The sequence below is a fragment of the Mizuhopecten yessoensis genome, unplaced genomic scaffold, assembly GCF_002113885.1.
Source record: "Mizuhopecten yessoensis strain PY_sf001 unplaced genomic scaffold, ASM211388v2 scaffold10917, whole genome shotgun sequence".
NCBI lineage: Eukaryota > Metazoa > Mollusca > Bivalvia > Pectinida > Pectinidae > Mizuhopecten > Mizuhopecten yessoensis.
The window spans coordinates 1,262,846-1,278,144 of record NW_018408786.1 but is presented as its reverse complement, the minus strand read 5'-3'; the positions used below and the strand labels follow the sequence as shown (position 1 = coordinate 1,278,144).

The window sequence follows — 15,299 nt, the reverse complement described above, 5'->3', positions numbered from 1 at the left end:
TTTTACACCAAAATGAATATATTAAGATCTAGACCTCCTGTGTTATAAGATCACCTTTGTTATCTCCCTTGGATGGTCAATGTAAATAGGTTGTCAGTATAATGTGACCGGGTGGGGTGTCCTGGGTCAGGGTGTCTTCGACAGTATGTTTCAGTGAGGTGGCACTATAAAGTCGGCATCAGTTCCGCACTATCACAAGTAGACAAACACGAACATATCGCAGCCTCCCAAAAAACACACGCATACACTACACACATGCATCTTGCACACAGGGGAGGCCGTCCTTAAATGACCATAGCTGTTGATAGGATGTTAAACAATACTTATAACCAAACCAAACCAAACCAATTATTAATACGTTTACACTGCTACAGGTCTATGAAAATTTATGTTGACCTCGTCACAAGTCAGTCATTGTAGTGTGATAATGGTACTGATGGACCGGTTTGGTATTTAATATTACAGATATCAGTAAGAACCAACACAAACCATCTCTTTATTATTTATATATTGTTGTTTGAAGAACTAAGCGAGCATGAAATCATTTGTAAGTGAATAAATTCCTCACAAAATTTTCATTTGAAAATTATCTTGCTACATAAAGAAGATAAAAGTGGAGTTACCTGGTACTGTGACCTACATTGTCGCAGAAAGTTGTTTTCCCCCATGGTTGATTGATTTAATTTGTCATTTATGGCCGTGAGCTCGACTTGATTAACCCACAGTGTGACTTATCTGGTGTGGACGCCAGGCTCATAACCTTTATATTGCCTGTCTTCAATCTTTACATATGTAAATTTATATCATCACATCCATTTACAGATGATGAATATACCTGTGATAACTGTTGTAAATAATCACTGCCCATCCTTCATTTCATGTCCACAAGCAGATTGGTTCAAGTTTATTTTACCTTGTCACCTGTTAAAGTCAAATGTCAAACAAGTTTGACAGCTCTTGTCAAATGTATATGTAGAACAACACTGTCAAAGATCCTGATCCAGCCTGTGACCTTGGTTTTCCAGCAGTTAATCAAACCATCTTTGTCCCCAGTGGACAATCGAGCCATCTTTATTCCCAGTAGATAATCCAGCCATTTTTGTCCCCAGTGGACAATCGAGCAATCTTTATTCCCAGTAGAAAATCCAGTCACCTTCATTCTCAGTAGAAAAGTCAGCCACATTCATTCCCAGTAGATAGTCCAGCCAACTTCGTTGTGTACAGATAATCCAGTCATCTTCGATTTCATTCTCAGTAGATTGATATAATCTTCCCCTACCTTGAGGGTATTTTTCTACCATCCTATTACTTTAGTGGGGTATGCATATCGTCATTCACTTTTGATGACGTCACAATTACCTGTGTCACATTTTATGATGTCTCAATTAAACACATGCTAATCAGCACGAGGCTATCTCCCCCTAGGGGGTGACAAGCTGGTCTTTCCCGGCTAACACGGGAGACACGCCTGTGAAGGGTGGGAGAAAAAAAATAGCCACCTTCATTCTCAATAGATAAACCAGCCACCTTCATTTTCAGTAGATAAACCAGCCACCTTCATTTAAGTAGATAAACCAGCCACCTTCATTCTCAATAGATAAACCAGCCACCTTCATTTCCAGTAGATAAACCAGCCACCTTTATTTCCAGTAGATAATCCAGCCACCTTCATTTCCAGCAAATAATCCAGCCACCTTCATTTCCAGTAGATAAACCAGCCACCTTCCTTTCCAGAAGATAATCCAGCCACCTTCATTTCCAGCAAATAATCCAGCCACCTTCCTTTCCAGTCGATAAACCAGCCACCTTCATTCCCAGTAGATAAACCAGCCACCTTCATTTCCAGTAGATAATCCAGCCACCTTCATTTCCAGTAGATAAACCAGCCGCCTTCATTCTCAGTAGATAAACCAGCCACCTTCATTCCCAGTAGATAAACCAGCCATCTTCATTTAAAGTAGATAATCCAGTCACCTTCATTTCCAGCAAATAATCCATAGCCAACTGTCTTTGTTCCCAGCAAAAATGGCAGGATTGTGAAATGTAGAGATTACTAGAACATTTTGTTTTGAAAAAAAGCATCTTTCTTCCCTGAAACACTTGATGGACGACTGGGATGCCTGGATTAGTGGCCTCTGGATTCATTGGGCTTAACTTTATTCTTACACCAAAATCTGTTTACCAAACCAAGCATTAATCTGTAGGCACCATGCATGTTAGTTATAAGTCGTGTTCCCTATACCTGTGTACCTACCACTTACACTGTACCATAACATATTCTACAACAAATATCTAATGAACATGTTCTTTCTCTAAATACTTTATATCATCCGCGCAATCAATTCCTATTGAAACAGACAGGAGACATGTTAGACATAAAATTGAAAAAAAATATCCCAAGGGTTCACCATACTGAATAGAAATGCTCTATCTTGGCTTAGCTGTACATGTTGAAGCACTGAAATGGCTTCATGATAATTTTTGTTGTAGATGCTGAACACTTGTCACAAAATCACTCACCCCAAGGATGTATTTGTTTCAAAAATCATTTCGAATTACATAAGATAATTTGTGAATGAACCGAGCCAACATGGCGTCAACTTGAAATACCACAAGATGACATCACAATGGAATGGCACCAGAACATTTATGCATTGAATTTAGACAGGGACAACAAGATTTTAGGAATTAGATAATTCTCTGATATAGGCTAAGATTGTCTGTTGATTGTCAGGGAATATGCCTGATCAGATATACAGTAAATAGACTAGTACACAAATGTATTGATGACCTTATCTTTCAATGATCTGGCATGAGTACTGTATAACGAAAAATGTTCGCTGCAATTTAATTTTTGACTTTTTCATTCTCCCCAATGGGGGCGAATTTATCATCACAGGGAATATATAAGTACACAGCATTCAATGTATATAGTAATTACATGTGTAGGGTGAAATTGATAATGGGTGAACATGGATTTTATTGGCAGAGGGTGAATATATATTTGGCTGGGCAAATGTTCGCTGGTATACAGCTGTATGTCCCATATGTGCAGAACCAGAAGATAACTGGCTGCTGACAAATGTTCTGTCACAAACAGTTTGTTAACAGTTAAAACGGTACATCATGTAGTGCACTCGTGAAACCCGTTACAATGAAGTGACCACTAAATAAATGTGTGATGTATCTCTGACCGTCTAAATGTTTGTGTGTTACAGGTGTCCGTCAATGGACTAGAAGTACTGTGTCTGATGGTGGACCGGAAAGGAGAGGACTTCAAACATTACGTGTCTCACGGTACGTATCGATCAGTGTTACATATTGTAAACAACTCGTGGAACTACAATTCTAGCATGTTGATGAGGTCAGCCAATGTCTTTATCACACACCAAGTCTATTCCGTCTTTTCGTATTGCAGAGTTATCTGCACTTGTGAGCAGGTATTGATTGTTACGGCATTTGTTTGTGAGAGTTATGTCGTCAATTTTTGAGAAAACGACATAATTTTCTCACACAAACCAATGACGTAACAATCAATACCTGCTCACAAGAGAAGATAACTCTGCAATACGCAATGACGGAATAGTGGCCTCATTCAATATTATTGTTCTTACCTGGTAGTAATTGGTGCACTTTAAAATTATAGATTGACAAAAATGAACATATACACAATTTTTATTTTTTTATTTTAAACTATATATTTTACAGCCATTTATATACTTTCAATGTTAGTGGTTTTAACAAGAACAAAAAATAAGACAATAGTATTGTTAGGATCTATTTTAGAAACATAAAGTATAAAATAAAATATTCTTGTAGCATCAAAATGCATCATTATATTCCTTTTGTTGTTTGTGGGTTATTTTTTAAAGAAGTATAAATTATAAACCAACAAAATAAAGCACTAATTTTTTTATAGAACTTTAAAAATATCGCTGTTTATGTGCTAAATTTTCTCTGTACTTGTCTAGGTAAATGATCTGTTGAAATCCTTCGATTTACAATCTGCTATCTTTATATTTCATGAACAGTATAACTGTTTACGGACAGATAGGAATAAATATGTTCAGTGTACTTACCAAGGTTGTCTCGGACAAGAAGCTGTGGAAGCAGACGACATCTTTATATATAGCAGCTAATATCCTTGTCATTCGTTTTCCTGTCAGAGTCTAGCAAACCTCTGGTCACCAGTCTTAGTCATTTTCTTTAAATGATGCTCATGTCTGAAAAATGAATAGAAAAGTTGATTTAACCTTGTTATTCGACCATTTCAGTGCTTCCGTCTGTAGTAGACCGTCTTGGTGACTCCAAAGACCAGGTATGTATGTGGCCGCGTGGACACTTTACCAGAGAATTCAAATCTCTGAGATATATTACTGGTCCAAGTTATATCCCTTCCATGGTGTATAATTATATATAACCTCACAGGAAAAAATAATGATCACTCGTGGCTGTGTATCTATAGCCGAACATTCGAGAAACATATCCATTCGATCCCTATCGGACATTCTGGTAAAAATATTAAATAAAATAAAGGCTTATCGGTGCTTAATTTGAAGACAAAATATGGAGAAGGGAAAAAAAACCCACCAACCTTCATGAAGACAGATCAGTCTTAAAACGGGAATTAATTTTTATATTTGCAGGCTCTTCTTATCTGTGAATGATGCTAAAAGACAACATTTTGTGCCTTAGTTTGTGTATGATTACATTATTATTGCCTGGTTAGGATCTAACTTATAAAAAGTAAGAGCTAGCTAAAACTGCTATTGTAAACACCTTTACATCTATACTGTTAAATGATCAAATGATGAAAATGTTTTACTTATGATGTGTTTAACTTGTGTGTAGGTACGAGACATGGCCCAGCAGTTGCTGATGAAACTGATGATGCCAGCCACATCGCCCGGGGTATGTCACAACGTTTGTCCTGTCCAAGTCTTAACTCATTCACCCCTGAAGACACATTTGAACCCTTCCAATTCAAAGGGTGGAATAGTTCATTATGAAGTTTCAGGGGTGAAGGAGTTAATGATGTCTGCTTAGAATTCTGTTGGTTTGATGCAGTGAAAATCGGAGAAATATAGTGACAAAAGCGGATAAATCTTGAAATTTTTCTCCAAAATCTTGACAATTCAAGATCTATGACAATACAATTTCTATTTCTCTTTCTGTTGGTTAATTAGTCCTGGTTATTGTTTGAGATATTTCCATATCTGACAATCAAGATTTTGTGTTGTAGTATGTGTTTGAGAGGATGATGAGTGCGTTTACACACAAGCTGTGGCATGTCAGAGAGGGAGTCCTGATCTGTCTACAGAACACACTCAACACGTAAGTACATAGGCACGCCTGCTGCTGCTGCTGCTGCTGCTGCTTCTCTTTTATAGTTGTTACGTTAAGAGTTTTTCAAAATAGAGCATATCCAAGTTTATTTTGAATACGAAATCCTCAGCTGAATTTCTTTATAAGTTCATTTTGTATTGCTAGAGTTATGTCCCCTTGGTCAATATTGTTAGATTAAATATGTTTCCAGAGGAATGAATAATAAAAATATTGAGCAGTAACCTTTTTTCAGTGTTAAAGACATTCAATGTAAACTGGTTGATAATTGTTATCAGAACTCAGTGGTACAAAGAAATATTAGGAAATTGCCGGGTATTCATGCAGAATTTTATGGAATGTTTGATGCTTATTTTAAAATTGTTTATTTCAGATATGGAGCAAGGTGCTTAACCCTGTCTAAGATAGTACCTAACATCCGTAAACTTCTAGATGATCAGAATAGCCAGGTAAGGATGGGTGAAGGTCAATGTCCTGGCCACATCTGGATAGTGACCAGTACCACTGTACATGTTTACTGGTCAATAAGTGGACACACATCCTATACTGTCCTATCCTGTTGACTTTGTCAAAGTTAACCTCACCCACTATACCTGTATATCAACTGTCTCTTGTCAAATAAGGAAACTTATGATAGAAATAAAATACATTTTTGTTGCAAAGATAATTGATAAATATTGCACTCTACCTATAATGGGTGTTTCTGACAGATTTTATGCTCATTGAAAAAAGAAAATAAGTGTGTGACTCTTTAAACTTGTTGCAATATTGATAAATTGTGGATGACATTACAGGTTCGGGAGACGGCCATTAACACACTGGTAGAGATCTATCGCCATGTAGGGGAGAAGGTGCGCTCAGACTTACTCAAGAAGGGCATCTCTCAACAGAGGTAAAAAGTGGATAGAGTTATTTCCCTTTACATGTAAAAGAAAAGGAAGTTTCTAGATGTGAACCTGTATGGAAATGCTGCATTTAGCAGTAATTTTACATAATTATTGAATGAATATCTGATAATGCCGATTTGAATTTCCATATTGATTCTGTAATAACCCTTAGGGGGGTCAGCACATCTTTTCTGTCGAAAAGTATTGGGTGGACTTATTGCAGTACAACGAAATAGCATTTGTTAGTATTTCTATTGAAATGCGTTAAGAAAAGGTTGGGTTTATTACCAGGCATAGGCTTATTGCCCATGTGTTTTGGCTTTGATTGTAAGATATTGGTGTGAGTGATGTTGAATATATCTGAATTGATGAAATAGATTGATAACACTGATACAAACTTAAAACACTAGAAACATAATACTATGGACATAATATGTCTGATAGAATCAAGATATGAATGTAGAATGCAAATTGGAAATTTCCATTTATTTTAGAATAATGATCAAGAATGTTGCCTAAGGCTCTTGGTAAATGAGAATTTGATTTGTCTGTAAAATGGTCTTTTGATCTTTGATTTGATAGGTTAAACCAGATATTTGCCAAATTTGACGAGGTGAAAATGTCAGGAAATATGCTTGCCACAGCTCATGACTATGGTAAGTCATCAAAACATCCCCAGGCGATTCAAGATCTGGTGTGCCTTCAAAATTATGCCTCATTTGTAGTTCCACCCAAATCTGTTTGAGTCCCTGGTCTTAACCTGTCCCATGCCCCTTGTGTAAATCGAGTATCATCAACTCCGAATGGTGTTTTGAAAAATCAGCTGCCATCTTGTGTAATTATCTGTAGAGAGAATTGTCTTTTATTACCCTTGGTCTACGTTTTGTAATGGTTTAATATTGGCTGGCAGTGTTTGCTAGTCTCTTGAATTGTGAACAGCCTTTCAGTATACAAGACACCTGCTTCACTTGTGTAACTTGCCATGACCAACTGCGTCAACCCTCTCCAGAAGTCAGTCCCCCAAAACAATGGACATCCAGCTTGACAAACCACCAGAACAAGCAAACAAGAAGCAAGAAGAGCATTCAAGTTAAATGGATTGATGGTTTCTTTTACCGACAGAAGGTTGTGATAAAACTGGGCCACACAACAGTATACATTAAATATAAGCAGAACTCATTTTGGGAAATGTCATGCATTCGAAACATTTATGACCCATGTAGTATAGAAGGAAATAAATAGCTGGGAATGAAAACGGAAAACGTCAATAAAATAGCTTCTATATATAATAATATGCCAACATGCAAATAACACATAAGAATGAAGGGAGATAACTCTTAAAGTCTTATCAGAGTACAACAGAAAAACAAAAGTGTTCAAACAGAGATTTCTTAAGAAGTTTTATCAATTAATTTTCCGATAATATACAAAGTGTATGTTCAATGAAAAAAGAAAGAAAAAATGTAAGTAGCATGGGAAAGAAACAATTGAGAATTAGTATTTTCATGTGTGATTAAGCATGTAAATGTTGATGCAAGGTAATAGGGTATAGATGCTTAGGACTGCCAGGAATTATAATGCAATTTAGTTTTACTGCCTTGGTCTTAAGCCACAGAGACAAAAATACCCAGCCAGCCAGTGTTTCCCTCACGATGCGGTTATACAAGGCTATTAAATTTAATGTCTGCTGCTTTGGGGAGAGTAATGATACACAACTCATTCTCGGGAACACTCATAACTGGGTTTGTTTATAATAACTGGGTAAAGATATGTGCTCAATCAGCATATTTGAAAACAGAAAGGAAAAACATGCAGATCTTGTAAATCAACATGATTTGATGGCTGTAAACTGAATTTTAAGACGTTCTGCTGTCATGTTAAAAGAATTTACAGTGCTAGGAGGGTCTGTTCCAAACAGATAAAAAACCTACCTATCTGCCGTACAACATTGTTACCAAGCACAAACCTAGCACAAACTTAGGTCATTATGGTATCTCTTTCTCCAATGCCTGGATTCCAGCCAATTTTCACTGGATCCAGGTGCATGGAATTGAAAAAGAAATATTACCTTGATTTTGAAATCTTGTATTTTTTTCTCTAAATGTTATCATTCTGAGATAAAACTCAGATAAGATTGTGTCATTATATAACACGGCCAGGTAAGTGTGTCGGGTTGTGTGGAGATATGAATATAACATTAGTTTATTGTACCTGTTTGGCCCACTTTCTGTGTAGCAGGTCGTAATCCCTCCTCTCGTAAATAACGCATCATCATATTGGTATTTTCCTCAATTGTTCGGATCTACGTAGATCTGTATTTGACCTATTTTGACCTATTTCTAAAGAAAGGAAACAGTATTTGACCTACATGGACATAATTCTATAGAAGTGGGTCTGAGGGAATACAATGTCAAGTAGTATTAGTCTCCAGGTTCATGTAAATATTTTGTATCTGTTAGTATACAGTTTTTGTCTAGTCACCACGAAATAGCGGAAGCGAGACTTAGGGTGTTGCAAAATCTTACACACATGGATTGTGTGTGATCTGCGGTCAACATTAAGATTTTGTGTTCAAGTTAGTTTCACTGAAAGTATAAGTGCTACACCAATCAAACTTGGACCATTGATGCATCTTAGGTAGTACATCTCAACCCATGCATCGAATGCTGGATGCGGCCTACCTTTCATGGTCCATTGACTTTGTCAGCATCTCCATCAACATTAAGTTTTTGCACTTAAGTTAGTTTCTCTGAAACTTTAAAAGTGCTAGACCAACCAAACTTGACATGTGCATTGATGGTCAAAACGAGGCACAGGCGAGACATATAAATCCAAATGGCTTGTTATCCAATGGTGTAACTAATATTGTATATAGGGGAAAAAAATAGTTCAATATTTGTATCAGCTTCACCGGCAAATCAATTTTTGCCCAGAATTGGTTTTGGCTCTTGAGGTGTATATTCTATAGTAAGCCTTGTACTGTGATTATTTCACCCCTATAATGGATGACAAAAAGAGAGAGAAAAAATAAAACAATAACTCTATTGAGTCCCCAGACCAACTATTACAATCTGATGTTGTCGAAATAATGTTCTGTAAAGGTATTGGAATTTTGGCATTTATTTTCTCAGCTGCATATTATATGACCTGTCTCATTTAAAAAAAAAAAAAATGGAATCTTTAAGTGGTTTTTGATTGCCACTTTTAAAAAAGTAAGTCTCCAGTTTGTGGTAGATTGTGATGGTGCGTCACTAGACGAATGTGTTTACCTTGGGTTACCTAACAGGTCTGAGAGTCCCCACAAAGGGGGATACTGTGTCGTACCAACATCACTTACACAACACTGTGAGCACAAACAATCCGCACTGTTTAACGCTCAGCATACCCCGTCATTATACAGTAAGGGAGGATCCAGCCCCCAGGGACACAGACGTGTCTGTCGTGGGACTTAGGTACCGCCTGTGCTGTTTATACAAATTATGTTAGTTTGACTGTGAAATGTATTCTGTTTTTCAAACCGACCGTCTAATGTTGATGTGACAGTGTTAGCGGAACTCTGATAGGATTAGGGATGAAGGTGTAGAGACCTTTAACTCATTCACCCCTGAGATTGTATAATAGACTATTCCAATCTTTGAATTGGAAGAGTTCAAATAAGTCTTCAGGGGTGAATGAGTTAAATAGATCAGAAAGTTTTCACTGAGTTAGCAGGACTTTGAGTTGTACCAACATTGAATTATGTGTTTCTTTGAATGGGAATTTGTTGGAAAGGTTATGAATTTAAGTGACTTTGTATAATCCTACTACTTAAACCCAATGTTGACATTACTGGTAACCAACTTTAAATCTGAGTTGAATTGAGATATTGTATCAGAGATTTCAGTTAACACTTGACATTTCACTATATTTCAGAAGTCAAATAACATTTCCCCTGAAATTAAAAGGGTCAAAACACATGTCAAATAGACTTGTCCTTTCATGCCGAACAATCTTAAGCTAGCTTTAGGGAGTCAAGAACATGCTCTCAAGGGTCTGCTAAAATACCTACTGTAGGTATCTGGGGTCGAATTAACCCATTCAACCCTAAAGTCACATTTGAACCTCACCAAATTAAAGACTGAACAAGTCCAATTTAAAAATGTAGAGATGAATGAGTTGAGATGCAGTATGTATATGGTATTGAAGTGAGATAGCTTTAATGGGAAATATTCACAAATAGTAAACAAAAATACTTAGTTTGTTTATTTACAAACTGAAGTGTAACTCTATCCAATAATTTTAGTGCTACTGACCCCCAGGTGTTGGTATAAAGTTGTTATTCCCTTCAGCACAGGTTCTAGAGATGCTGGGCACTGAGGACTGTACAAAAATAATATACCCACATCTACTAAACAAGTTTCTTGTGATCTTTCGCCCATTAAAAAAGAGATGGGCTGTAAATGAATGCATTAAGTATCATATGTCAGCTTTTTAGTGAAGTAATTTAGAAATATGAAACCCCTCCCAAAAAAGTCATCAAACAGTTTTTCAAGTCATCGTAAATTTATGCTGAAATATAATTTTTTCTTTTAATAAAATTCAGAGGTTTTGTATGGATGCATGACTTGAAAAATAACATACAGACATGTCATTTACATGTATTGGGGGTTGTGAGAACTTTTTGATGTCTATTGCATTTGTATACAGGGGTTAGTGAAGAGGTCCTTTTTTTATAACGATTTTATCTCATGAATTTGCGGCAAATGCAAATTATGTTTGCAGTTTTCTAGTCATTTGGGACCCTGTATGTATGGTGCCTAACATGATCTGTCTAGGAAGTTGACTAAACAGACTTTCTACTTCCTTGTACAGCATTAATACTTCCCATCTTACATGGCATGCCTGCTCATTACCTACTGGTTTCCCTAACTGGTGTCGTTACATTTTGTCTGGTCACAATACTTGTCATGATGTAAATTCTAACTTTAGATGATAAATTCAGCAGTCGCATGTTTAGATATACAGATTGTAACCCTTTCCTTGTGTGCATGGTTTCCGCCCTGTCTCTCACCCGCTTCCCCTACAAACCCACAGTGGACCCTCTGTTCCTTTGACACGGGCCAGACTAATGTGTTCAGTGGGGAATGCAGCACGAACACAAATTGGCTTTTCTATTTCCAAATCAGCTGGACAAGTTCTGATCCAAAACTCAAGCATTCAGCCTTAGGTTTTAACTTGAAGGGTGTGTTCAATTTCTACTACCTTATTAAAACTGAAATGATATTTACAAAGATTAGAATATATTTCAACATGTGTAGAATTGATATCACAGTTTAACTGTCTATTACAATTTCTGTTCATCACGATTTCGTATTATGAAAGAAGCAGCTCTTTCCTTGCGCTACCAAGGTAGTGATTTTATGGAAAAATAATCTTCTGAAAATTCTTTTGATAGTGTGTCGTTATAGAATGGAAAATAAAGTGAATTTTGTATTTGTATAGAGATTATAGACGTTGGATGGTCGAGATCTTTGGGCGATATTTCAGAGATATTGGGGACTGGCAATTGCCAACAATGTGTCGAGCAGGGGACAGATTGTCTGGTAAGCCGACCTAAGTCCAGATCCATGTTTAGGGGCTCTCTGATTAGGCCAACAAAGCCCCCTGTCCTATCACTAACAGTAAAGTGACCAAATTTTTCATCCAGACCAACTTTATGGGCACTTTGCTTTTAATGGGCGATACATTTATCAGATAAGGTGATGAATAGAAATAATTGATTTATTGAAACTCGAGGGTGTTTTTCATGTTGATTTGGACCTGGTTCCTACCTGTGGGCTGGATTCTTCATGCCATCTGGCTTACCTACGATGTAGATTTAAAATTAGTTTGCCTGCAGCTAAACTTAACTACTGCACTTTGTTTATAATACAAGCTGTCCATGTTGTAATCCTGATAAATACAGTGGCAGTTGGTATATGTATGAGTTCAGATAGAACAGACTATATTTATTCTTCGCATTTATTTTAAAGGTACCTGCCTCATGATTTTTCATAAATTGGTTGTTCGGGTGCATCAACAAACTGAATTTCTGTTTGAAAGTTTGTAAATGATTAAAACAAATTTCAGTTTATTGCTATATAATTATTTCCAGGTTGGCTAACATTGTGTGTGTATAGGGTTAGTAATTTAACCTGTTGACCTCTTTAGGAGGCAGTAATGGTATTAGGTAACACAGCAGGTTAATCTGTGCCCAAGGCTGTTTACAATTGAGACACAGAGTGATCACTTTAGTTACTGATGACCAGTACTGTACAAATGGACAGCATTAACTGACCATGATATGGTATTATCTGCTTCACTTGGTCTAAACGGTGTGCCTGCTGGCCAGAAAATTAGACAGCATGCATCCTAATGTCCAGGTAATTTCTGTGGACTTGACCATACACTGACCAGCGAGTGACCAGACTAAACGTCCACCTAAACAAAATGTTTACCATAAAATGTGGAGGCTAATCATAATGTTTACCTGTGTGGTTTGTGTTTGATCACAAGATATATGGTAATATCTGTCAGACCAGGGTCAGCAGGATGTTGGCACTGAAACCTGACCTTCCATTATATATAGGCACACTTTCCTTACGTGTTCATTTACATACTGGGTTGTGTGTCACACCTGATACCCTTCAGGTTTTAAAAACAGGTTATTTAGAAGTCTAAACGAGGTTTGTTTTCACAACATTAAGTATTAGGTACCATCAACTGTTACAGTGAACAGAATTTGTGTGTTGTTGAAGAGAAGTGGAGGGAAATGGCAATATTTGGATTCAAATTTAAAAAGAAATAAAAAGTTAAAAATTTAATTTGATTATAGAATTAAAGACACTTCTTGTTTTGTAGATTGACAGTTTAATAAAATGTAAATCAATTTAAACAGAGTTTTGTTAATTTTGACTAATTAATGTGCTTTGCATGTTTTCTGTTAAAGATCTGTAATTTGTGAATTTAAATAAGAAACATCTTCTGTAGGTGTTTCTGAGTGACATAAGCTCAATATTGTAAAAACATATATACCAATAATTTGCAATTATAAGCTATAAACATCGATACCATATTGTGAAAATATATTAAATAAACAGAAGATTTCCAGATATTGTCTAGAAATTTTACCCAATGAATAACATAGAACAAAAAAAATCAAATTTGCCTGTTGAAGTGTTGATGTTCAATCAACACTAGATTAATAATTTAGCCATCAAATCAAAAACTTCTAGCATCTGTTAGATCGACGAAACTAAAATCACAGTTTTTGACGTAACTTTTACGATGAAATCACTAAAATTGCTGGTCGCACAAAAATGATAGGTTTTTGGTGTATATTACTTCATATACATCGTTAAATGATCAGATATCTGTAAACTGTAAATGTTGAAATACATTTCACTCTATTTCAAAGCATACACGTAGATTTTTGTTTTGATTTCCTGATTTTCAGCAAGAGAATTCTAATTTAATGTATTTGAAAACTTTGAGGATTAGATATGATTTGGGAGTTGTCGAGCAAGTCAAGTGTTTGTCTGGTCGATTTTGCATGACAATATCATCGGAAATAAAGATGAAAGATAGGGAACCTACAAATATTTTTTGAAACGAACATTAAATTACTTTTACCCAGATAAATCTTTTACCCAGATAAATTTGATAGACATGCAAATGTTTTATAACCAGATGCCATCAGGTAGGACTGGTGGAACATTTTATTTTTTTGCAATAATCTATTATCATGATTTGGTTTTATTATTACAGATGCTGAAAAAGATATATGTTGATATCTATTTATGTTAATTTTTTCTTAGAATTTCATCTATATTTTGACATTTATATTTAAAAAGATTGTGTATACAATTAAATCTATATATGAAATCTTAAGCATTTTACAAACATTTGTACCCAGTATTGCTGGTTGTGCAGGTTTGACTGTGGTGTCGGAAATAACTTTTGTCAATATCAAATAAAGGAGGTCCTAAAATAATTTAACAGGTATTGTTTATCTCTTACCAGCCTTTGAAATATACATATATAGATATATATTTCAGGAAAATTTTACTGAGTCAACTTTTGCCTGAAATTTTGGCAGTGTGACAATATATTTATATACATGGTTGTAAATATCTCCGTTTCCTTTATGCGTACATATACTATAGAATAATAATGAGCCCTCAAAACTTCCACGTACTGTGTTAGTACAATTTAGTATTCTAATCACCTAGCTCGGGAGTACAGGTGTAAAAATAGGTTTCCTAAATGGAATCGAATCTATTTAACATTGGGTGACATGAATATTCCCCGCTTTACTCCATAGGTGTTATACTATAAGTTGACCTGAACAAGAATAACCACAATCATGACTTCGTAATGATGGCTGTCCATTTGTACAAACTAGTTTAATGGGCGGTTTTTATGTGAGTTGTGACAATGGCGACATTTTTTTTATGGACTTAAAATAAAATATATATTTTGTGTTTGACCTGGAAGCTGGATCACCTTGATCCGAGATGTAGTGAGGTGTATTCTCAGGTATGGTAGAGAGACATACACGACACAGATTCAAATCTCGAGAAAGATGATGAACGCGATTGAGGAATATGTTTACAGAGCTGAATGGGTGAAAATAAAGTGCCTTCAAGCAACTTCTATAAAATAGATAAAGAAGATTTTAAAGTGTGTCATAAAATGGGCGAAATTTTCAACAGAACTTTTTTATTTTTTAATTTATGATTTTTTTTATCAATTTTATTATAGAGTATCATCTAGAAGTCAAAGCATGAATAAAAAAAAATCCTCGCAAAAATATGAAAAATGTGCTGCTCTCAGATTATCAATGTAATCTACTATACAAATCTCTTGATACATTCATTCAAATAAACCAAGGATCGTCTTCTCCCCAAGGCTTCAATACATACACTAATCAGCAATCCCTTGGCTAGAAGTTAGATGTTACAGATTTGAGCTGTGGAGATATTTCGTTTAGTTCAATGAACGATTGGCCTATTTTGACTCTATAAGGAATTAAAGAATTACTTCCCTGAT

The 15,299-nt window shown here is 35.8% G+C and overlaps 1 protein-coding gene across 13 annotated transcripts in view; it reads left to right on the top strand.

The window, feature by feature from the left end:
- Window positions 1–15,299, top strand: part of LOC110463560 (CLIP-associating protein 1-like) — a 143,213-nt gene that overhangs the window by 30,262 nt on the left and 97,652 nt on the right. For all 13 annotated transcript variants that reach the window (XM_021518229.1, XM_021518237.1, XM_021518235.1 and 10 more), the window contains exons 3-9: window positions 3,219–3,297; window positions 4,275–4,318; window positions 4,852–4,911; window positions 5,243–5,334; window positions 5,717–5,792; window positions 6,138–6,235; window positions 6,813–6,886. In XM_021518229.1, the coding sequence (XP_021373904.1) occupies window positions 3,219–3,297; window positions 4,275–4,318; window positions 4,852–4,911; window positions 5,243–5,334; window positions 5,717–5,792; window positions 6,138–6,235; window positions 6,813–6,886 (523 nt within the window). The remainder of the gene's footprint in view (window positions 1–3,218; window positions 3,298–4,274; window positions 4,319–4,851; window positions 4,912–5,242; window positions 5,335–5,716; window positions 5,793–6,137; window positions 6,236–6,812; window positions 6,887–15,299) is intronic.